Source organism: Microcaecilia unicolor, chromosome 9, assembly GCF_901765095.1.
Source record: "Microcaecilia unicolor chromosome 9, aMicUni1.1, whole genome shotgun sequence".
NCBI classification, from domain to species: domain Eukaryota; kingdom Metazoa; phylum Chordata; class Amphibia; order Gymnophiona; family Siphonopidae; genus Microcaecilia; species Microcaecilia unicolor.
This window is the reverse complement of record NC_044039.1, coordinates 152015028-152039837: the sequence shown is the minus strand read 5'-3', so window position 1 is coordinate 152039837 and position 24810 is coordinate 152015028. Positions and strand designations below refer to the sequence as shown.

Here is a 24810-nt window from a genome sequence, read left to right as displayed (position 1 = left end):
CCTGAAAAATCGTACTCAATTGGCCTTAATGTCACTCTCAGCATTTATGTATACTAACAGGCAAAAGTACCACTGGTCATCACCATCTAATCAAATGGTTAGAAGCAGCCATTTGCTGTACTTTAATGTCAACACTTTGTATGTTGTTATTTTAGTTTTCAGTAGGTCACTGAGCTGAAACAAAGGCTGCTCTATAAAAACTTTACAAATGAAAAGAATGTTTCTTATAGAAAAACTCCCTTACAAAAATGGAGATGTAAGAAAATCAACCAAACTAACTAACGGCAAGAGGTTAAAAAAAAAAACGGACACCGCCCCCAAACTAACACAGCAGCACACGCCTCGAACGGCTTTCAACTGCGACCGCTTACGGATGTGGTGGGGTGCGCCTACAGAATTACACCGGAAGTCTACCTGAAGCGGAAGTGATGTTGCTGCGCTGCGGCCGTGGCAACCGTAGTGGCCTGTCTTTAGGCAGCTGTGAATCTGGCGCTCGATGGTGTAAGGGCTGCGGTGAGCGAGCAAGAAATGGCCGATGAGGCCTTATTCCTATTACTACACAGCGAGTTGGTATCCTGCGTGTACAAGTCCCCCGAACAGGGGGAAGCGGTGAGTACTGAGACGGCTCCCGGTTCCCTCCAGGCCCCTTGCCAGAGAGAGTTAGGCCACGGTCGTTCCTGGAGGCTGCCGGTAGCTCGAGCGTGGGGTGTTTTCCACGTCCAGAACTAAAGACTGGACTTAATGGACTCCATGTATCGTATATTTTATGCCCTCTTACTGTATTAACTTCAGAAATTACGGCGTTTGTAATGTTGTATTTTTAGCTTTTGTTTGCACCTGAGCAACTACTACTACTACGAGCAAGGGAGAGTTAGTTCTTGAAAGCTGATCAAGAGCCGTATTAGTCTGTGAAAAAGTAGATTGTGGTGAATCCTCCGGGGTCAGAAAATTTACTTGAATGTACTGCTTCCATAACTTTCAAGCCTGCAGGCAATATAATAAGAAATTAAAACAATAACAATGTAGGCTTGTGCCTTATCTGATAGAGATAGAGAATGGGCTACATTCAGGTACTGTAGGCATTTCCTTGTCCCCAAAGGTCTTATAATCTAAACTCTGTACTTGAAAATAATTCAGGCAGTAGATCCTGCAGAAACTGTATAAAATTCTGTGGCAAAGTTTGGGACATTCAGTAGTATGCGCTTATACATTTGTATATTGGCTGGCGATTCTGTTCTAGTTTATTGACACTTCTTATGCAGATAATTTATTTTGTTGGGTTTTTTTTTTAAGGGGAGAAAGGGAGGAGAAAATGGGAGAAGGGATGAAGGAGGGGATTGGTATAGTGATGGGGAAGAGATGATGATCAAGACAAGAGGATCTTAGGGATGGAGAAAGGAAAGAAGAGAAATAAGGATTGATGAGGCATAGGCAGGGGCTGGGAACATAATGAAGATATGGAGAAGGAAAGTGAACACTGCCTCTTTTACTCCCCACATAACACTAATTCTTTTGCTGTGTCTTGCATGAATCCCTGGCCCTAATCCCATCTGTCACACCCGCCTCTCCCTTCTGATTCTCCATTTTACCTGGTTAATATGATGGTGGAGAGACATACTGTTTGAGCTGTGTTTTCCTCTACCACCAGACTCAATTTGTGGTCTGAACCATGCAGGACAGTGTATTGCTATGTGGCTCAAAGTGCCAGTTGGGTCCTGGGCAGCAGAGGAGAAGGCATGACCTAATGCACTGCCACTCAACAGTTGATCAGTGTGTGTTTAAGAGGGCAGTGAGGAGCAAGGTGTGTATGTGTATATCTGAATGACCAGCTAATATTCCATCCAAGCAACCCCCCAGTGGGGTGGGGTGGTCCCACTCCCAGCTACTTCCATATCTTCTGAGGTGGATCCTCTCTGCTGTGGGGTACTCTGTCCACCATTTTTGCTTGGGAGCCCTTAAATTGATCTTCTGTCCCCCCCCCCCCCCCCCCCCCCCGCTTTTGATCCACTGGGTCTCTTGGCAATTCTTCGCCTACAACACAGTTCTGCAGACATGTAATCAGAGGAGACCAGGCCCCAAACTGTAATTTATCTAATTTTGTGGTACACATTGCATCTTATTTCTACTTCTGCACTTTCTACTCCTTGTTCCCAGGGATCAACTATTGCCCCAAACGTCTTTGTGAAGTACACCATGTTATGCTCTCACCTAGTCATGATCCACTGACACCATAAACTTTCTTTGTAGATGATTTGGATGGACTGTCAATTGTGTTTTACATTACTTTATTTTTACTAGGGTATTTGGTGCAAATCACATTGTGCTAAATGAAATAAAGCAGTCTGAATATGGTAGTTTTTAAAAATAGTTTTTCTGCTGGCCTGTCTTCTATAATGACAGATATATTTATTGGCTGTAGATAGTGTTAAGTTGCCTTTTTGTAGGCAAATTATTCAAGAAAAGCAGTTCAGAGCATTACTGAGAGCTGAGTCTTTCAGTAAATTGTCATCAGTCTGGAGCCTGAAACTACTAGTCTTGCCATGTTTCAGGTTGCTTCACTCTGACACATACATTTTGTAAGTGTTGTTATTTACATGTTCAGTAATGTAAGGTAAATAGTATGCTGTGGCCTCATACGTACTATCTGTACACAGATTTGATCATAACGTTTAACTGACAATGCTTCATTAAGTTACTCTTTATTTTATAGGAAAATGGAAGATGCATCACTAAACTGGAAAGCATGGGATTTAGGGTTGGACAGGGATTAATAGAAAGGTGGGTAGAATGTGTCAGTTCACATTACTTGAGAAATGTTAATTTTGTTTTTTTTAATCAAACAGTAAGTGTGCTTCAATTGTCTGATTTTCATTTGTGTATACATTTAACTATATTCAGACATGTACACAAATTGTAAATATTTCCTGTTCGTTGTAGATTTACCAAGGACACTGCCAGGTTTAAGGATGAATTAGATATAATGAAATTCATCTGCAAAGATTTTTGGACTACAGTGTTTAAAAAGCAAATTGATAACCTGAGGACCAATCACCAGGTACTACAAAGAATAGTAATGGAAGTTGTAACATGCATGTATTTCATGTAAAAGTAATTTATACAACTTTGACTTTACATACCTTTATATTCCAAAATAAAGTCAGAGCTTGATTTTATATCAGGATGCCTATGTCAGAAATCTAAAAAGGTGCCTATTTTATAAAGGCCTTTCAAAAAATGTGCTGAAGCATCATCTATCAGAGGTTGGAACACCCTGTTGCAAGCAGTCTCTCTAAAGTCAGATTTCTTTTTTAGAAATGTTTTAAATTGAGAACTTGGACACGTTTAGAAGAGGTGGCATAGAGTAGTAAAAGCGACATCAAACAGCAGAGGTGGTCCAGAGAAGGAGAAACAATCATAGATTTGACACATGTAATTTTATTATACAGTGACCAACTCTGCTAAGTTTCAACTCTATGCCTTCATCAGAGTTCAGCAAACGCTTCAGTGCAACAAATAGCAAATGGCTTGTCGCAAATCTACAATTGTTTTTCCTTTTCTGGACTACCGCTGCTGTTTGTTGTCGCTTGTGTTGATACTGCAGAGTGTTTTTTTCCTGTTCTCTGGCATACAGTAGTAAAACATACATGTGCTTATTTCAAAATGATTAATTTTGAGAGAGTTATACCAGTATCTGTCATAATAAGGCTAGGTTGTTTTTCCTCACTTCTGAAAGTCCAAAATTATTTTGTAGTTTGTGAATGATATTGTGAGATAAAACTCCTTTTTAAAAGAAAAACTCACAATTTGGTGGCATTTTATTGTGACACTATTTCATAAAGGAAAATGGGTCTTGATATACCACCTTTCTGAGGTTTTTGCAACTACATTCAAAGAGGTTTACATAATTCAGGTACTTATTTTATATCAGGGGCAATGGAGGGTTAAGTGACTTACCCAGAGTCACAAGGAGCTGCAGTGGGAATCGAGCTCAGTTCCCCAGGATCAAACTCCACTGCACTAACCACTAGGCTATTCCTCCACTAGGCAACATTGGCGCCTGTTTTCTCTTATAAATGATAAGCTTGCAAGGGGGGAGGGGAGGGGGGAATAATAGTAACAAGGGGTTCAATCACGGAATAATGTAAGGTGTTACTATTGGAATTACGGTTTGAGTTTAAGGTAACATGCTGACTATTGTTTCTTTCAGTGTACGTGGCAAAAGTGAAGGTAGTAAGGGGGGAGGGGGATAAGAGAGGGTACTGTTATAAAACAAAAACTGATGATAGCAACTTAAGATTAATGTACATAAGAACGATAGCTTTACAATTTACAATTGTACAGCGCTGCGTAACCCTAGCAGCGCTATAGAAATGTTAAGTAGTAGGGGAGGAAGTGACGTCACGGAGACGGATGGCCGCCTGAATCTTTAGCTCCGTACTTCCCCGCTTTAAATTTGCTTTAATAGCGGAACCTTGGTCTTGTTCCTGTCCTGGAACGGCTCCTGGAGATTAGCAGTGACTCAGGGAGCAAGATGAGCAAAATATCTGCATCCCAGATGCGTGAGGGAGAGCGGAGCTCGACGAGACAGTCGACGAAGAATCGATCGAGACACGTGTCACCGGCCCCGGATCACTCATCAGGATCTGAGTCGGCTGCGTCGAGTGCTGGTGTGCGGAGAGCTTCCCCGAAAGCGACCCTGTCTAAAGAATTGGCTAAATGCCTGAAGGAAATCAGGGCAGAGATTGCGGCGTCTAAACAAGAAATTCTCGAGCACGTGGACGCCATCAGCATTGACCTCCGCGAGCTGGGGGGGTAGAGTTGAAAATCTGGAGGAACGGATGGACGAACATGCTGACAGATCGGAGGCAGCGGAGATCCGTTTTGTGCAGCTAAAAGATCAGACAGAGGAACTCCAATATAAAATTGATGATTTGGAAAACCGCGGAAGGCGACAAAACCTCAGATTTCGGGGAGTTCCTGAAAATGGAAACATGGAAGATGTGCCTGCAATTGTGAAATCCTTGTGTGAGACAATTACGGGAGAACCCATGGAGTCTGATATTATTTTGTTTGATCGGGCTCACAGGGCACTTGGTAAGCCTAAAGACAATAAAACCAGAGACATAATTGTAAAAGTTTCTTCCTATGCGCTTAAGGAAAAGGTTTGGTTAAAAGCGCGCCAAACTCCATCTGTGGAATACAAGAAGGAGCGAGTGTATGTGTACCAAGACCTATCACTATTTACATTAGCGCAGAGGCGAGTGATGAGACCTGCGCTAGAAATCCTGAGGAAGGAGAAGATCCCCTATAGGTGGATTTTTCCCTTTGCGCTGAGCTTTGAGTTTAAGGGTAAGCAAATTCGCTTCCGCAGGCTTGCGGAGGTATGGAAGTTTCTGCAGGAGGCCGGTTTGACAACAATGGCGAGCCCTGGGGGAGACCTGGCTCCCTCTACTCGAGAAAAATTGCAGCAGTGGAAGAGAGTCTCCCAGAAAGCTAAAAAGCAAGGCCTCAAGACGTGACTTTGACTGAGATTTTGTTTGATATCCTTTTGGTTCCGATGTCTACTACTGGGATGACACTCTACTTCTTTGACTTTGTGTGTTTATCTGTTCTTTGTTATTGGGACTTTGTGGAGCTTATTTTAAAGTGCAAAAGGTTTGAGTTTTGATGGTTAGATGGAGAGACTGGGTGGAAGTACTAAAAGGGTAGGGGGGTACTGGGGTGTGCACAAGGGTTCGGGGGTCCGTTTGTTCTCCTGTAGGGTACTTCAGAGGGGATGTTCCCAGTCCGGGCCCTGGGACCCGGATTGGTGGGGGTTATGTTTGTGAAGGATGTTTGGGAGTTGTGGGGAGGGAAGGGTGGGCGGGGAGGTAGGGGAGGGAAGGGTTCTGGGAATAACTGGGGTCTTATCAATAATTCCCTCAGAAGAACAACATTGTTGCAACCAATTGAGGAGGCTCTAAAAGGGAGAGTGCACTGCGAGCAAGGTAATGGTAACAGGAAATATATTTACATGTAGATATGAGTGCTGATCTGAAAGTAATATCATACAATGTAAGGGGGCTAAACATGCCTCAGAAAAGAAAGAGGTTCTATAGAGAATTACAGAGGCTCAAACCACACGTGGTCCTGCTTCAGGAAACACACCTGAGGCGTAAATATGAGCGACTCCTCTCCTGCCCGGGCTTTACTGGGGCGTACTTTGCTTCTGCGGAGAGCTCCAAAAAACGAGGGGTGGCGATATTGCTGCATTCTTCTGTGGCGGCGCAGGTTGAGCAAGTCAGAAGGGATCCAGGGGGGCGCTACATATTTATACACATGATAGTGGACCAGGTGGCCTTAACAGTGGCCTCGATTTACACCCCAAATAGTGGTCAGGCAGAATTCTTTGCGAGGGTCCGGAACACCTTGGCAACATTTGTTAAGGGGTCCCTGATAATGGGAGGGGACTTCAATGCGGTGATGCACACTCGCCTAGACCGTTCGGGAGTCCCCAGGGCGGAAGGCAACAAGGAATCACAGGCCCTGGCATCCTTGGCTGCTTCCCTGGGCACACTGGACTTGTGGAGACTGACACACGGGACAGATAGGGACTATACGTTTTACTCCCCAGTTCATAAGACATATTCGCGCATTGACTACATTTTCCTGGACACAAATTTGGTGGAGAGGGGACCTGAGGCTGGCATTGAAAGTGTGACACTATCAGATCATGCCCCAGTATGGGTCTCCCTCTCCACCATCAGGGCGGAATTGAAGGAAAAGAGATGGGTGTTAAACACTAGTTTACTACAGGAAGGGGAGGTGGTGGAAGGGTACAGGAATATGCTTAAGGAGTACCTTGAATTTAACATTGGCAAGGGAACTGGGATGACCATAGTATGGGATGCTATGAAGGCAGTGTCTAGAGGATATTTCCTACAATTAGCTAGCAGGCGCGCTAAGATACGTAGGGCGCAGATAGCAGAGTGTTTGGAGAAAATTCATCAGCTAGAGGGGCAACACAAGAAAAATAGGTCACCACAGGCTTGGCAGGAACTGAGGAGGGAGAGGCTGCTTTTAGACTCTATATACTCAGAACAACTTAGTCTGATGCAAGCAAAATACAAGGCGGGAACTTATGAGTTTGCGAACAAAGCTGGAAGTCTCCTCGCTACTAAGTTACGTAGGCAAAAAGTTGATCGTATGATTAAGCAGGTTCATAATGGAAAGGGAGAGATGTTAGGAAAATCTGAACAAATACGTGAATGCTTTGGGAAATTCTACCAGACATTATACGCACAGGAGATTAACCCCTCCCCAGAGGATATTGGACAATATCTAGCTGAAAGTGACCTTTCCTCCTTAACCAGCCAGCAAAGGGCATTGCTGGATGCACCAGTAACTCCCATAGAAATTCAGAAGGCTATTAGTGGCATGCCCTCTTATAAGTCTCCCGGATTGGATGGGCTCCCTAGTGAATTCTACAGGCGGTTTGCGCCCGAACTGGCGCCACTGCTTGCAGACCTGTTTAACCAGGTGGGAGCGGGGGGGACGCTGCCTCCATCTATGATGGAGGCCTGGATTGCAGTCATTCCCAAGCCAGGTAAGGATCCTACTGAATGTGGTTCTTATAGACCAATATCGGTCTTAAATGCTGACGTTAAAATCTTAGCTAAAGTGCTGGCAAGTCGCCTGGTGCCCTTGCTTCCAGTCCTGATACATCCAGACCAGGTGGGCTTTAAGTCGATGGACAATATTAGGCGTACACATGCTCGTGGAGAGTTATAAAATGCCTGTATCCAACTCCGAAAAGTCATCCCAAATCCCATGACCTCCAGTACCCGATACATGTAGGGCCAGTGGACCCTATCAAAAGCTTTTTCAGCGTCCAAACTGAGCAGACAGAGTGGCTTTTGATTTCTCTTTGCAAGGTACAAGAGGTCTACCTTGCAAAGAGAAATCAAAAGCCACTCTGTCTGCTCAGTTTGGACGCTGAAAAAGCTTTTGATAGGGTCCACTGGCCCTACATGTATCGGGTACTGGAGGTCATGGGATTTGGGATGACTTTTCGGAGTTGGATACAGGCATTTTATAACTCTCCACGAGCATGTGTACGGGTCAACGACAGTAATTCGAAGTTGTTTTCACTCCACAGAGGCACCCGACAGGGCTGCCCTTTATCTCCCCTCTTATTCGCTATGGTCATGGAACCTTTCGCCTCTCGGATTCGTCTGGATCCGGAGATGTCGGGGGCTTGGGTGGAGGGTAGAATGCACAAAATGGCCCTTTTTGCGGACGACGTCCTGTTGTATGTGACCCGCCACTTACCACGTTTCCCAGACTTAATTGTATTATAGATGAGTACGCAGCGGTTTCGGGATTCAAGGTGAACATGACAAAGTCTGAAGCTCTAAATGTAACGCTTCCTGAAGAGCTGGTGGTGACTTTAAAAACGTCGTACTCCTTTAAGTGGGCTAATCGTCATATTACTTATTTGGGAGTGAAATTGACCCCCAAACTTTCAGACTTGTTCCAGGCTAACTATAAAGATCTGGTTCGAGACATTGCAGTTGACCTGGAGAGATGGGGGGAATTAGGGGTTTCTTGGTTCGGCAGAATTGCGATTATTAAAATGAACATTCTACCGCGCCTGTTATATTTATTTCAGGTGCTGCCTGTGATGATGCCCAGGCGATTTATAGCTTCCTTGCAGGATCGTATAGTGAGGTTCGTCTGGGCGGGTAAGCGGCCTAGGCTCTCGCGCGCGCTCCTTTACCAGAGTAGGAGGAGGGGTGGGCTTGGTGTCCCTAATCTCACTTGGTACTACAGGGCGGCACAGGGAAAAGCTGCGGTTGAATGGTTCCAAGATTACCCAGACAGGCAGTGGGTACAACTGGAACAGTACTCTATTGGCACAGTACCATTAGCAGCGCTTATGTGGCTTCCGCGGTCGTTTCGGGCGAAGGACGAAGAGTCCTGTCCATCAGTTGGAGTTACACTGCATTACTGGGATAGTCTGTTCCCCAATCATCAATGCGTTCTGTCGCGGTTATCTCCAATAGCGTACAATCCTCTCTTCCTGCCAGGGAACACAGAGGGGGTCTTCACTAGGTGGTATAAGGAGGGGGTCAAAACCTGGGGTCAAGTATTTGAAGAGGGTTCTCTGATATCACTAGAAGAGCTGCAGGCAAGGTATCCGGGTATGCGGGTAGATGACTTTGGGTACACTCAATTATCTCATTTCTTTAGAACACAGGCAGTTAGATTAGTTATGCAAAGGGATAAGTTACCACTGGAAGATATGTGTGAAAAACTCCATACCTCCCGAGGACTGATTGGTTGTTTGTATAGAAGTGTTGGTGCCCAGGTCCAGTGTTATAGTCGTCACAGGAAAAGCTGGAACGATGAGCTGGGTGTTAATCTCGGGGAGATGGAATGGGGGAAGATAGAAAGGGCAGTGGCGAAGGTGTCCACTCATGTGCTGTCGCAGGAGAATGCAGTGAAGGTCCTGTACCGTTGGTATCTCACCCCGGACAGATTGCAGAAGATTTACCCGTCTTCGTCGGGATTGTGTTGGAGGGGATGCGGGCATCGTGGAACAATGGGCCACGTGTGGTGGAATTGCCTTAAAGCCAGAGCCTACTGGAAAGCGATACATAGTAGAATGCAGACCTGGCTGGGATGCCGACTTCAGTGGGCCCCTGAAATTTTTCTCTTCTCTGTAAGGGCGGTGGGCCTAAATTCCTATCAGCAGGAATTGGTGCGTCATGCTGTTGGGGCGGCGAGAGTGGTACTTGCATCTCAGTGGAAACAGAGGGGAGTCCCTTCTGTAACAAGGTGGTGCAACAAACTACGGCATGTGTGCCAGATGGAGCGACTCCGAGCGGAGCGAACACATCAGATAAGTAAATGGCACCTGACTTGGAACCCTTTTCTCGCCGCTACCAAAAGTGGTTTGGAGTAGCAGCAGTGCTTGTATAGATGTGGGAGTTGAGAGCTTCTTTGGGGATTGGTTGGATGGGGGAACTGATAAGGGGGGGAATGGGGAGGGGGGTAATTCAATAGCTACATACTCTTTCAAGGGGGAAAAAAAAATCATGAAGTTTAATGCGAAGTAAATCTGGATGACTTCAGAAAAGCAATGTGCGAGACTCTGGTGTTTTGTTTGACTTTAAAGTATTGTACATGTACACTGTAGACCTGATTTCAGAGTTCATTGTATTTTATTACTGTTTAATAAAGACTTCATTTAAATTAAAAAAAAAAAAAGAAATGTTAAGTAGTAGTACAATTTGTTGTGTATGTACTCTAATGGATGTGTTATCAGGTGGAATCATCAATAAAAATGTTGACATATAAATGATAAGCTTGCAAATCCAACCGGAATAGCATATACATTTACACCTGCTTCATGTGTGCGTATATATATTATTTAAAAAACGTGTATATATCATAACTTTGTTTCAAGTTTATTTAGTACTTGTTATCCCGCACATCAGATGATAATGTCAGAGCGGCTTACAATTCTAAGTAGATAGAAAGAGGAGAAGAAGATGGTGGGGGCAGGGTAAAACAGGGAAGGAGGGGAGGAAATTAAATGACAATAAAAAAGAGGAAAGATAAAGTAGCATAGAGGATAACTAGTATTCTCCAAGGACAAGCAGTCCATGTCCAACACACATGTGGGTGATGTCATCTACATTTCCTGGTGCGGCACGCTTTCACAACCTATATAACTTTAAGAGCATGTGCCAGTGTTCCCAGTGCGCACCTTCCTGCCAGCCATGAGAGCACGGGACCAGCAGAGCACGAGAGCAGTCAGTCTCCACCCACTGTAAGGAGAAAACGCGCTATTCGCGGCTCCTCACAGTGTTTGGTGCGTTGCTACTTTTTGAGCGACTTTGTGCCTTCCGTTAAGGTAGTTTATATCCATTTTTGTCAGTTTTCTTTTTTGTGAGTTTTTTCTACCCTCTTCCCTTAGTTTTATTTTTTTTCCCCATTTTAAAGTTGTTTTTTTTTTTTCTCCCCATATTTTTTCTGTGCTCCTGGGGCCTTCTTAGGCTTTAGCTCTGGTCGGGATTTTTTCTGTGCTCCTGGGGCCTTCTTAGGCTTTAGCTCTGGTCGGGATGTTTCCTCTCTTTTTTTCTGGTGATTGCCTCTTTTTGATTTTGCCATCAAGTCATTTGATTTGGCCATGGCAGTTTTTCCTCCCATGTCATCGAAGGTTCCCAGTGACTTCGTGTTGTGCTCTGTGCAATCTGATTATCTCTGGGACTGATGCCTATTCTTGGTGTCTCCAGTGTTTGGAGCCTGAACATAGCCCTTTCAGCTGCTTTCTTTGTGTATGCAGAAAAGAACCTGGCTGTCCAGAGATGCTCAGAGAGAGAATTTTTTTGAGCCTGGTCCGAATTGTCAACATCGGCGTTTGCACCGGCATTGGGTGCATCGGTCCCCATTGCTGCTAGACCCGAGTGGGCATGCATCGAGCAGGTCTCTACCTGCCTCGATTCCATCCACTGTGCAGGGACCCCGGGACCAGTCAGCATTAGACCCAACACCAAAGGCATATGGGGATTCGACGTCGTCCTTGGCACTGAGGAGTGTTGATGCTTGGCATTGGATGAAGGCTAAGAAGTACAAGTGTTTATCCCCCTTGACGCATGATGCTGGGAACACTGGGGCACCAAGAGTTCCAGTCCCCGAGAAATGTTGGCACTGGGAGGAGCACTCTCCCTTTTTCAAGGAGGTGCTGACACTGGGAACTCCATGCACCCAGGACCAGACACATGCACCGACCCTGATTGTTCAGTATGCTGCCTCTGACCCAACGCCTCGGCCTTTCCCGATGTTGACCCTCTGAGCACATCCAAATCATTCTCCAGGAGCATTTGGCAGGGCTTCTCCGACAGAGTGTGTTGGCATCTGGGTTCTTGTACCAGCCATACCTCTGTCTGCTGACCTGCAAGTCCCCTTAGCCTGTGCTACTGGTGTCTATAGCCGCCCGTGCTGGCAGCCCCTCAATGTGAATGGAGGAAACTTTGACAGAGTTGAGGGTGGAGCTTACACATTGAGCCCTTCCAGGCAAGGACATGGTTCCTCTCTATCAAGGCAGGCTCAGTCTCAGCCCCCCATCAGGAGTTCTTTGTTGATAGTGACACGGAGCGCTCATGGGCATCTGAGGAGGATCCATGGTACTTCTTGGAGGAGGAGTCCTAGGGTATCCCTTCTGAACCCTCTCCACCAGAGGAAAGGAGAAAGTCTCCACCTGAGAGCCTTTCCTTCCCAGCTTTTGTTAGGGAGATGGTGGCTGTTATCTCTATTCATTTGGAGATGGAGGACAAGCCCAGGGCTGAGATGTTCGAGGTCGTGGACTATGACAATTCTTAGAGAGGCTGTGACGGTGCTTCACAAGATCTTGTGAGACGTTCAGATGAAGAACTGGGAGTCTCCTCTGTCAGTTTCTGTCCTCCCCAAGAAGATTGACACTATGTATTGGTTCCAAGGTTTCCCCTGGGCTTGCTAGGCTATAGTTGCATCATCATTCCCTGTTGGTGGAATCCACTCAAAAGAGCCAAGCGTTCTAGAAACTTTGATTCGGTGCCCCCAGGCAGAGAAGCTCAAACCCTAGACTCTTTTGGGCAGAAGATGTATCAGACCTCTATGCTCATCTCTCGTATGCATTTATACCAGCTCTACACGAGCCTGTACTTGCAGAACTTGGTGCACAGTATGACTGATTTGGTGGACTCTGTCCCACCTGAGCAAGCCGAATCTCTTCGCCAGCTGGCCAAGCAGCAGATGGCATGTCATAATTTTTTTGGCTGGGGCACATACAATACTTTTGATGTGGCATCCAGGATGTCTGCCCAGAGTATAGCGATGCACAGACTCTCATGGCTGCTGGTCTTTGACTGGACGTCACAGTCCAGAGATTGATGGATGCCACAAGCCTGGGGATAACATTTTTGAAGAGAAGATGGAGAAGGTTGCTGATCTCATCAAAAAGCATACTGATACCATCCATACCTTCTACTGCCAGACACATTCTGCACGCTCCTCATCCCAGAAGGTTTTCGGGCAAGATGAAGAGGGCTCCCTACTATTCTCAGAGTCACAGGTATTCTCCTTCATCTTGCCAGCCTCAACAGGCTCAGCCCCAGTGTGCTCATTCTCGTCAACAGCATGCGCCTGAGGTCCTTCCAACTCCTCAGCCAGAATGAAGATGGGTTTTGGCTGGCTGCAGCAGAACATAGCTGCTGTAAGAGTGACTGTTTCGGATGACCTACCGGTAGGAGAGAGGCTAAGGTTTTTTGTTTTTTTTTCAAGAAAGGTGGCCCCTTGTAACTTTCGACCAGTGATTTCTTCAAATTGTCCATCTTTTATGCCCTTCATTGGCATCAAGGACCACTAAATTGCCCTGAGAGAGCGTATTCTTACTGCTCTCAGCACAGGGAGGTACTTGCAGAGGAACTCTCCGCCTTTCTAAAGGCCCATGCGGTCGAGCCCCTTCCACCAGGGGAAGAAGGGAAGGAATTCTATTCCAGGTACTTCCTTGTCTCAGAGACGACGGGTGGGGATGGGATGCGTCCCATTTTAACCTAAGGGCACTGAAGGTTCCGTGTTAGGAGTCACGGACCTAGGGATCTGGGAGTCATCGTTGATAAGACGTTAAAAACTTCTGCGCAGTGTGCTGTGGCGGCTAAAAAAGCGCACAGAATGTTGAGTATTATTAGGAAAGGGATGGAAAACAAACACGAGGACGTTATAATGCTGTTGTATTGCTCCATAGTGCGACCGCACCTAGAATATTGTGTCCAATTCTGGTCGCCGCATCTCAAAAAAGATATAAAGGAATTAGAGAAGGTACAGAGAAGGGCAACGGAAATGATAAAGAGAATGGAACAACTTCCCTCTGAGGAAAGGCTAAGAAGGTTAGGGCTTTTCAGCTTGGAGAAAAGGCGGCTGAGGGGTGATATGATAGAAGTCTACAAGATAATGAACGGAATACAGTGGACAGATGTGAAGCATTTGTTTACACTTTCAAACAACAACAAAACCAGGGCACACAAGATGAAGCTAGAATATGGTAGATTTAAAACAGGAGAAAGTTTTTCTTTACTCAGCGTGTAGTCAGACTCTGGAACTCGCTGCTGGAAAATGTAGTGACAGCAGCTAGCCTTACGGAATTTAAAGGGGTTTGGACAGATTCCTGAGGGAAAAGTCCATTAAACATTATTAAGAATTAAGTTGTTTTTTTATTTTTTTTTTTTTGGGGGGGGGGGGGGGGGGGGGGGGGGGGGGTTGCCAGGTTCTTGAAGCCTGGATTGGCCACTGTCGGAGACAGGGTGCTGGGCTTGATGGACCCTTGGTCTTTTCCCGGTATGGCGGTGCTTATGTACTTATGTAGGTATTCTCTGAGGACAGAAGGCCAGTCATTCTCACATACCCTCCCATCTCCTCTTGGAGTTTTTTTTTTTTTTTTTTAATATATAGCTTTTATACTGTACTGCTGATCCTGCGCATGTGCAGTGGGTAAGCTGGTGTGTGCTTTTAAAGCTGTATATGCTATGAAAGTGTTCTGCACCATGCTATGTGGATGATGTCACCCATATGTAAGAATGACTGACCTGCTATCCTCAGAGAACACCTGCTACAGACAAGTATCTTTGCTGAATTAGGGGAATAACCTGAGTTGACCGGCAGGCTCACACGGATGACAGTCCTGGGTTCAAAAGGAAAAAGCATCTCCAAAGAGAAGTGCTTTAAGATCAGTTTTAAATTTTCCTAAAGACAACTGCGATCTAAGGTGGAGAGGGGAGAGTAAGACCTACCACAGAAAAGAGAGAGTGGCGTGTGGTATCATACCTGATTTGTTGGAAGGAAGGTCTAACAAGTAAGTGCTGTTCTGAAGAGTGGAGAGTACGCTATGGGGAATAAGGTGTCAAGATGTGCGCCAAAAATAAAGGGGAACCAGTGCTCCGAATTCTGAAGGTCACAGGAAGAACCTTTATAAGTGATCCTTTGTGTGATTGGTAGCCAGTGTGCAGCTTTTAAGAGAAGAGTTACATGATCAAACTTCTTTGAACCTGTGATTAGTTTGATAGAGGTATTTTGGATTAGTTGAAGACAATGTAGGTCTTTCTGTCTCATGCCCTTGTATAGGGAGTTACAGTAATCTGGTTGTGGAAGAGCGGGAGGGTGAAGGAGTGATTTTATTTATTTATTTGTAGCATTTATACCCCGCTCTTTCCCGCTCAATAGCAGGTTCAGTGCGGCTTACAAGGTATGGTTACAAAGTATCACAGAAATAGCACAATGTATGGGTACAAAGTATCGGAGAGGTAATACAATTGTATAGAGAAGGACAAGAGGAGGAGATGTGGGGGAAGGGTTGAGGTATGTTTAATGTTAGTGGTGTGAATTAGGATCGTAAGTTAAGTTGGGTCATTTGGATAGGCTTGTTTGAAGAGGTATGTTTTCAGCAGCTTTCGGAAGCGTAGATGTTCGTTTGTAGTTCGGATGAATCTTGGTATGGCATTCCAAAGTTGGCTGCCTATAACTGAGAAGTTGGATGCATAGTAAGTTTTGTATTTGAGACCTTTGCAATTAGGCAGGTGAAGATTGAGATATGTTCGAGACGATTTGGACCCGTTCCTGGCTGGAAGGTCGATTAGTTTGGTCATGTAACTTGGAGATTCTCCGTGGAGGATCTTGAGGATCATTGTGTGGACTTTGAAGTTTATTCGTTCCTTGATGGGGAGTCAGTGGAGTTTTTCACGGAGAGGTGTTGCATTTTCGAACCGTGATTTGCCAAAAATAAGTCTGGCTGCCGTGTTTTGGGCGGTTTGGAGTTTTTTTTTTAAGGATTTGGGCATTACAACCAATGAAGATACTGTTCCAGTAGTCAGCATGGGTGAGTACTGTGGATTGTACCAGATTGCGGAACGTTTTTTGGGGGAGGAATGGTTTTACTCTTTTTTTTTTTTTTTTTTTTTTTTTTAATACCCACATCATATTGAACATCTATATAAATAATTCTCACCTCCAACGTTCTGAACCTCACTGTGTGGCAGGGAAACACTGAAGCCCTGTAGTCTTCTAGGCTGTCAGCACCACTCACTCTCACTCATAGACCCGCCCTCAGCCACGCCCCATCCACACATAATTCACAATCCAACATTCTAAATGTAAATTTGTAGTTGCAAGATCCCATGAGTGTCTGCCCTGCCCTCGCGTCACAACGTGGTGACGTGGAGGGCGGGGCTATGACACTCAGCCAATCGCCAGTTCCACCGCCCTCCGACGCTACCCCCCCCTTGACGCACAGCGGCCTACGCAGGGCCTCCACCCCCCCCCCCCCAAGCACAGCAACAAACACCGAGCTACGCAGGGGGGAGGAGTGCCCTCCGAACACCTGATCCGCCGGGACCCCGAAGCTGCCGCCCTCCAAAAAAAAACTACCCACCTGCACCCTCCCCACGCTGCTGTCCTGCGCCCTCCCAACGCTGCCGCAAGTAAACCTTGCTAGCGCCCGTTTCATTGCTCACAGAAATGGGCCTTTTTTACTAGTCTTTACATAAATACATCAGTGTTGCCATACTGGGACAGACCGAAAGTCCATCAAGCACAGCATCCTGTTTCCAACAGTGTCCAATCCAGGGTGGAAAGTTGTGGTTGACAGCTAAAGGTGTGGTCTAACAAAATACCGAGCAATTTTAAAGAGGCAGCCGGTGGTACCTATATATTCTGAAGCAGAAGTGGAGATGGCCTTGGATTTCTCTGGGTTTAATTTTTTTGTGGTCAGATAACCAGGATGTGACTTTTGAGAGCTTGTCATGAAGGGAGTTGATCTCTTGGAAGCTGGTTGGGTATAATTTATTTTATTTATTTCTTTGTAGAACTTTTTATACTGCTCTAGCTGATGGGCAGAACTGAGCAGCTAACATAGGGCCTCTTTTACAAAGCCGCACTGCTAATTCTCGGTGCAGCAAATGAGAGTAAACCCATTCAATTCCTGTGGGCTTCCTCTCATTTGCCGTGCAGGAATCACTAGCGCGGCTTTGTAAAAGAAGCCCATAGAAATTAAGGAACTCCATCACTATAAAGGAAAACAAGGAAAGTTTAAAGACAGGCAAAGCTAAAAGAAATCAAAATAAAGAAAAGCAGGGTTAAGGGGGTAACACTGGTAGTTTCAATCAGACTGTTTCGCCAAAAGCTAGTTGGAAAAGCCAGGTTTTCAATTCAGTTTTGAAGTCCTTGAAAGAGGAATTGCTTTAGAGAGAGAGGGCAAGATTATTCCAGCAAGAAAGAAGAATGCGCTGTAACGTGTTGATTCCAAGTGTGCTCTTTTGGACTGGGCAGGACTAAACGATGATTGTTTAAAGAATGGAGGGTTCTAGAGGGGCAGTAAGGAATAGTTAAACAGGAAAGATAGTTGGGGATATTGAGGCTAAAGGCCTTAAAGGTAAGAGTGGCATTTTGTAAGTAATCCTTTGTTCAACGGGGAGCCAATGATATTGTTTCAATAAGGGTGAAATATAATCAGAGCAATGGGTATGACAGAGTAACCTTATAGCTGTGATCTAGAGTGATTGAAGTTTCTTTAATGTGTATCAGGGTAAACAGGCATAAACATTATAATAGTCAAGACAGGTGGTGGAAAAAAAAAGGATTAATGTGTGTGGATTTGAATTGTCGTCAGAATACACAAAGCCTGTAAAACCTATGGATTGAACAAGAGTTGAGTAGTGCCATAAAAATGTTGAACAAAGTTGGCGCCAGAATGGACTCCATAAGTACTCAAAAAGGCCTGGATAAAGTTCCTTCATGACTTACTATGTACTCTCTAGAGTGAATATAGGGCTGAAACCAGGCCAGTGCTCGATCTGCTATACCGATGTGTTGAAGACACTGTAGTAGGATGGCATGATCGAGATCAAATGCTGCTGAAGGATTGAAAGAGAATCACTGAGCTGGTGTGGTCCAAGTGATATTGAATAAAGGTGATTAGGCCTAACAGTTTAAATTGCTATAGTTATGTCTTAAGCCACCCAAACTATGCCACTGGGGATGCCTGCAGTCAGTCTGCATAAAGTAGGTGCACACATTCTGTGTGTGTACTTCTTACATTCAAATGCAGTTGTTCAATTTTCTACATCTAAAATAGGCTTTACATATGGGAAAATCTTTATAAAGTTACCCCCAGAACCTACATAACCTACATTTGAGTCATGATTATTTATTAAGTGGATTGATAGTACTGCCCCAATTTGACTGCCCCTATCGGACTGACTGTTCACTTGTCTTTTAGATTGTAAGCTCTTTGAGCAGGGATTGTCCCTCTATGTTAAATTGTACAGCGCTGCGTAACCCTAGTAGCGTTTTAGAAATGTTAAGTAGTAGTAGTATTTTAGTGGCATAATACAGATTTATAGTTTAGACCTGGAAAGTCTTAAAATAAATATCTTAAGGCTGACTGCAGTTGTATTATGAGTGGTGTTTGAACTGCTAAATCTTGGTCTGGGGAGGATCTCAAACCAGTCAAGAGGGGAGAGCCTGTTTTCTAATACATCACTGTACTTAGTTTGAAAACCACCTTCAGCCATTTTATATAGGCAAAGTGGCTAAACTGTATATTTTGGTGATCTCACCATAGAAAAAACACATCTGCAGTAGGATAGTCTAGTTTTAAACCATTTATGTACTCAGAATCTTTGCAGTATGCACAGTCAAGTCCAGACACCTGCTCAAGTCACTATAGAAATTAGCAAATCAAAGGCTTGCTTAATAGGATGCCATTTTGATAGCGATGTTGCTGATCACAGCAGTCCCTCTAGTTTTTCTTGAATAAAGGACTTTGCATAATGGTTAATCGGGAACAGGGAGTTCACTTTCTATTTCAAATTATTTATTGTGTTGTCTTAGTAGTTATCTATCAATGTACTAAACTGGCTTTTGTGATTTTTTTTTTTCCCTTTCAGTTAGTGTCTGCCTATGAAAATAAGGTGCATTTTTCCAATGTTGTAGTGTGTCATACTTCACACATTTTTGTAAGTCCAAGTGTCTGATCCCTTTCTTTCTAACAAACTACGTTGTCCTTTTTATTTTCTTGGAAGGGTATTTATGTACTTCAAGACAACAAATTTCGTCTGCTAACTCAGATGTCTGCTGCAAAGCAATATTTGGAGCATGCACCCAAGGTAATCCTTTTAAGTATAGAAGTAAGCAGATATAAGTTAAGAAGTGCTGTGAGTAACCCTTTTTTTAAATTTGTCTTTTTTTATTTTAGTGGGTGCTTGAGGTGGTATAATATCAGTTTAGAATTTTAATTCATTATTTTATTTTATTTTTGTATTGCTTACTGTCAGCAGCCCAAAGAACAAAACAGCCAATACTAGGATGAATAGTATGGTTTATATAAACAACATTATTAAAATAAGGATAAAAATACAATAAAATTTACCCCAGTAGAATATTAACAGACAGAAAGAAGAGGTAATGATCCGCAATCAGACGTAGATGTCAAACAAGCAGACCAGTAGTTCTGAAGTGCTGTGTTTGTTTATTAGAACAATGACCCGATGTGGCCACATCAGGTCATTGTTCTAATAGATACAGCACTATAGAACTACTGGTCTGCTTGTTTGTTCACACCCAGTAGAATATTTCCAGCATAATATCATACTTAAGTGTGTGGACATTAAACAAAGTCAAATAATTGAACCTGATAGGCAAAACATTAAACATTCGACATAATTCCCCCAAACCTAAGGTTAAAATTACATAAAAGGTCTAATGAACCCAAAGAAAAGTGTTCCTGGTGTGTGGTTCAGATCACAGTTGAGTATTGCCGTTCCTATTGAACTGGACTTAGGTTTTAGGTGGCAAGATCTTCCAGCTTCTGTCACTCTTTTCATGTAGTTCTACAAATCAGTATTTTAAGGTCCATAGCATATCTGCCCATTAATTTGTATTACGCTTGCACATGGATGTAAGAGTTCAAAAGTGTCAACTTTTTGGAGTACCTCTAAAGCTCTTTGTCAGAGTGCCTTCTGTCAATAAGTTAATTGTGCCAGTAAAATAGGACTGCTGATAGAAGTCGGTGGCTTTCTTTTGCGAAGTGTTTTCACAAAATACATTGTTGGACAAAGATGTAAAGAGTTCCAACTGAATGCATGAGAAAAGCATAAGATCCTGGTAAGAAGGAAAAAAACCCCATTAAAAGTTAAAACAGCAGAGGCTTGCAAGGATTTGCAGAAGAATCTTGTGACATAAGGACAGGCATCTAAATGGCAGATTCAGTTTAAGGATTAACGTTTTTTTTTTTTAATATTTTATTTATCGTTTTTATACATAGTAAACAAGTATAAACGTGTAAAGAAAAATCCACTATTACAATTAAATCTAAAGATATTATAACACAAATTAAATATTATAGCTTCATTTAAAGTCCACAACAGGAGTCCAAGATTCCTAAATAGGAGAAAATAGGTAATCAAACATATAAACGGCGAGTGACCGTACTCACTCGCAAATGCGCAGTACAGACTTCCCTGTCTGTCCCGCCCCCGCGTCAATACGTGATGACGGGAGGGGCGGGACAGAGAGGGAAACTGCGCCGCCGAGGTTGCTACCCCTACCCCCCCCTCCCCCCACTCGGAGTTGCCGCCGCCGCCACCCCTCCACCCGGCCCGGGCCCTTTCTTCCCTTCTGAACTTACACATCCATTCGCCGAACGCAGCAACGCACATCAGCTGAGCTGCCCCTTCCTTCTCTGCCTGTGTCCCGCCCTTGCTGACGTTACGTCACAGGAGGGCGGGGCCACAGGCAGAGAAGGAAGGGCCCACGGCAGCTCAGCTGATGTGCCTTGCTGTGTTTGGCAAATGGATGTGTAAGTTCAGAAGCGAAGAGAGGGCCCGGGCCGGGGGGAGGGGTGGCAGCGGTGGCGGCGACTATGGGGGGGGGGGGGAGCGGTGGCGACCTCGCAGGGGGGGGGGGAAGGAAAACTCCAATACCAGCCCATTTTTATGGGCTCAACGGCTAGTAAACTTTATAAATCAAATTTTGAGATACAGACGAGTTTCTATTCAACTTTACTTAACTAGGAGCTCTCTTAGATGTTAAAAAAGATGACAATTGGTCAGGATCAAAATAAACATATTTCACGGCTTGATAGGAGATTAAACATTTGCAAGGATATTTAAGGTAAAAAGTTGCGCCAAGTTGAAGTGTCTCCTGTCTCATCTGTAAAAACTTTTGTCATCGCCTTTGCGTTTTCCTCGCTAGATATGGAAAAACACGAGTTTGCAAACCACGAAAGGTTTTTTCTTTATTCTGGTCTTGGAACTCATTCTGCTGGGTCTCTTTGTGCGCTTATTCAGTGGTGTCATCCCCAGAAGACATTTGTAAGGCAGCTATATCTCATTGCTGCGTGCCTTTGTGATACTTCATCGTTTGGATATTCAGGCTCTCGGGGATAGTGCATTTGGCAGAACGGTTTTGAGATTAGTAGTAGTAGAGGCTGTCTTCCCCACCCAGGATGTTGAAGTGTTCTGGACTGATATAACAGGAATAAGGAAGGTGAAATTTGATCTTACCTACTAATTTCCTTTTCTTGAGTTTTGCGAGACCAGTTCATTTCCCTTCCTAGACTGTTATACATGTGGGGAAAAAAAGTCAGTGTCTCTTTTTGGGTCGATTCCTGGTTATGATTGCTCAGTCACATTAAAAATAAAGGAAAAGAGGGCGGGGGGAGGATAGGTACATTTGATGGGGTAATAAATGTTGGCATTAAATTCACAAATGCTGTATGTTAGTTAGCAATTGTTGTATATTTAGATTGAGGTTGGATGGACGTTATATGCAGAACCTGTATGACAATGTTTGTGTTACTGCAATGTCAATAAAAAACGTTTAAACATAAAAATAAAGGAAAAGGAACAACCCTATCTTGTTGGAAGGCCAGTTGTCCATCCCTACTTTTTTTCCTGTTTATGATCGCTCAGTTGCATATTGTTGAATGTTTTATAATCTTTGTTTCCAGTTTGTCTCTAATTGGGGGTGTTTATCTGCTGCTTTGATATGGATGTACAGGAGCTTTCAGGTCTGCACTAGCTTTATAAAGTGACTGTGATGTCACTGGAATTCAGTGTTTTCTGACTCCATCTGTTGGTTGAGCATTAACCTCCAGTATGGACTAGTGTAGCAGGACTCAAGGAAATTACCAAGTAAAATCAAATTCTACCATTAAAATCGCCAGAAGCCCTACTTATGGTGCACTATTATTGTATCCTTTGGGGAAGTCTTCACCAAAATATTTAAAATATTGCATCATTGAGTGTGAACTCATTTAAACTTCAAAACCAAAAATTATTATTCAGATTTAAAGGTGTGTTTTCAAAGCACTTAGACTTCAAAAGTTACATAGTAACATAAGGAACTTTGTTAGTCTAAGTTCTTTGAAAATGAGCCCCATAGCATGCAGAATTTTGCAGAAATGTTTAATAGTGTGCAGAATTCCACCAGGGGTGTAAGGTAGAGTGGCCAACCATGGCAACCATGAGAATGTTACAGTACAGTCTCGATTATCCGATCTTCGCTAATCCAACCATCTGGCATATCTGACAGACCCCCCCCCCCCCCCCCCGTGTTGATATCACGTTGCCGTTAAGAAGTACGCAGGTTCACTTCCTGTTTTCTGGCTTCACACACTGGTTAGCGTTTAAAGTACAGTTTTGTTTATTAATATAGATACTTTACTCGTAAAGAACAGGCATAGGGTATGTTTTCAATGCATTTTTAAGGGCTTTCCATTGTTTTTCATATTATCCAACTTCTCTCTTATCTGACAACGGCTCAGTCCCATTTATGTTGGATAATCGAGACTGTAATGCCTTTGTATCGCTCTGTGGTGCGATTGCAGCTTGAATACTGTTTGCAATTCTGGTTATCACATCTGAAAAAAAGATATAGTGGAATTAGAAAAGATACAGAGAAGGGCAACAAAAATGATAAAAGGGATGGGATGACTTTCCTATGAAGAAAAGGTAAAGCAGTCATAAGTTGTAGTAATGGTCCATAACATGAATGGATATTGTGTTCTTTTTGTCAACCTCATTTTGCTTGACATGTTTCAAATCAGCTTAATAAAGAGATTTGAAATAAAAATCTCTGTGTGCTTTTGCGATGATAATGAAACCCAAGGGGAATTTTCTTTTCCATAAATGTGTATTTGCTTTTTTTTATTTATTAAACGTTTTACATAATTCCAAAGCAAGCTTTGTCAAGCAATCTGCCATAATTTACAAGGAAACAAATATTCAGGGGAAAACCCTCTTCTACAATAATAATTATAGGCTGTAGTCCACAATCAAGGGGGGACTGATATACACCATTCCTGAGAGGAGGAGGAGGAAACAAAAGAAAATAGCGCGCTAAAGATCATTTCAACTGCATCATTACTATCTATGAGTCCAAAAGGTCATTATAAGTCAGTTTTAGGAACTCTTGCATTCAGAAAAGATCGAAGTTGTAAAGGTTAAAAAAAAATGAAAGGTAGTATTATCTATCTGAAGAACACATTTACGTGGAAACCTTAACTTAAATTTAGCACCCAAAGTCAGAGCTCCCTGTCGCATAAACAGAAATTTCTTCCTCCTTTCCTGTGTCGATCTGGAGACATCCGGAAATATCTGAATCTTTTCTCTCATAAAGAAAACTGGAACCGATTGTCTCGGATAAAGTCTTATCAAAGCCTCTTTATCTTGGGAAAAATACAAAAGAGACCAACAAGGTGGCCCGAAAGTCCACCTCACCTTGCGATCTCTCAGACTATCAGACGACAAATTCACCCCAACTTGCCTTTCAACCTGGCTTCTCGAGCTAGTGAAGATGGCAAATAATAAAGTTTTTGTATTGGGGGAAGCCCATTCTCAGGATATTGAAGAACTTCTTTTAAGAATTTGTGAAATAAGTCCCTTGGGGAGCTATACTTAATAGAAGGAAAGTTTAATATTCTCAAATTCAGTGATCTAGCTCCATTCTCTAAGTTCTCCAACTTACGATGAACAACATCAGCATTGTGTAATAATTTACATTCCACCTCTTTACCTTGGGATAAAGATGTTTCATAATTTTTTATGTTTGACTTCTGAAGGACTAGTCGAGAAGCAATTCTATCATTGAGGCATTTGACTTTGTATTGGAGACAGAAGTGAGACACACTTTATACAGGGACTCCAGTGTTACTTTTGCTGGTCTCTCCAACGGCCACATTTCAACCCCCATCAGCGTTCCAGGTGTTGCCTCTAGCCCGATCAAATTCTGCTGTGCTTCCCAAGGGGTAACTAAGAGGCTCTGATTTTCAGGAGAAACTCCCTCTTGAAGCGTTGCAGTAACATGGGAAGAGCCCTCCTTAGCTCATCCAGAGACCCCAACTTTCGAGGGTTCGACGGGCGTTCCTCCCAACATGCTCTTTGCTTCTAGAGCCTGCTTCTCTGGACTCCGTGGGCAAAGTGAAACCTCACTCTCCAGACTGGGGACTCCTCTCTGTGCCGGTCAAAGGAGTGCCCCTGGGTGCAGTTGGCATTGCATATGCTGTTATCGGTAACTGACAAAGAGTAGGGTCCGTAGAGGGTAAGGAGGAACCTCCTCTAATCTTTCCCTTTCTCTTTGGCATTATTAATTCAAGAAATAATACTTGGAGGAAAAAGGAATCTCCCGAGCTCAGCATAGCACCTCTGGTCTCGGCGCCATCTTGATCAGTCTCCCGTGTATTTGCTTTTTAAAATGGGGAAATGCTCATCTAGATTTAGTACCCAAGGCACATTC

The 24810-nt window shown here is 43.8% G+C and overlaps 1 protein-coding gene across 3 annotated transcripts in view; it reads left to right on the top strand.

The window, feature by feature from the left end:
- The first annotated feature begins 424 nt into the window (after window positions 1–424).
- TRAPPC6B (trafficking protein particle complex 6B) overlaps window positions 425–24810 on the top strand; it is a 42039-nt gene continuing 17653 nt past the window's right edge. For all 3 annotated transcript variants that reach the window (XR_003943348.1, XR_003943347.1, XM_030214526.1), the window contains exons 1-4: window positions 425–609; window positions 2711–2778; window positions 2938–3055; window positions 19098–19181. Coding sequence is in view for 1 of the 3 variants with exons in the window: in XM_030214526.1 (XP_030070386.1) it covers window positions 529–609; window positions 2711–2778; window positions 2938–3055; window positions 19098–19181 (351 nt within the window). In the remaining 2 variants the exon portion in view is untranslated. The remainder of the gene's footprint in view (window positions 610–2710; window positions 2779–2937; window positions 3056–19097; window positions 19182–24810) is intronic.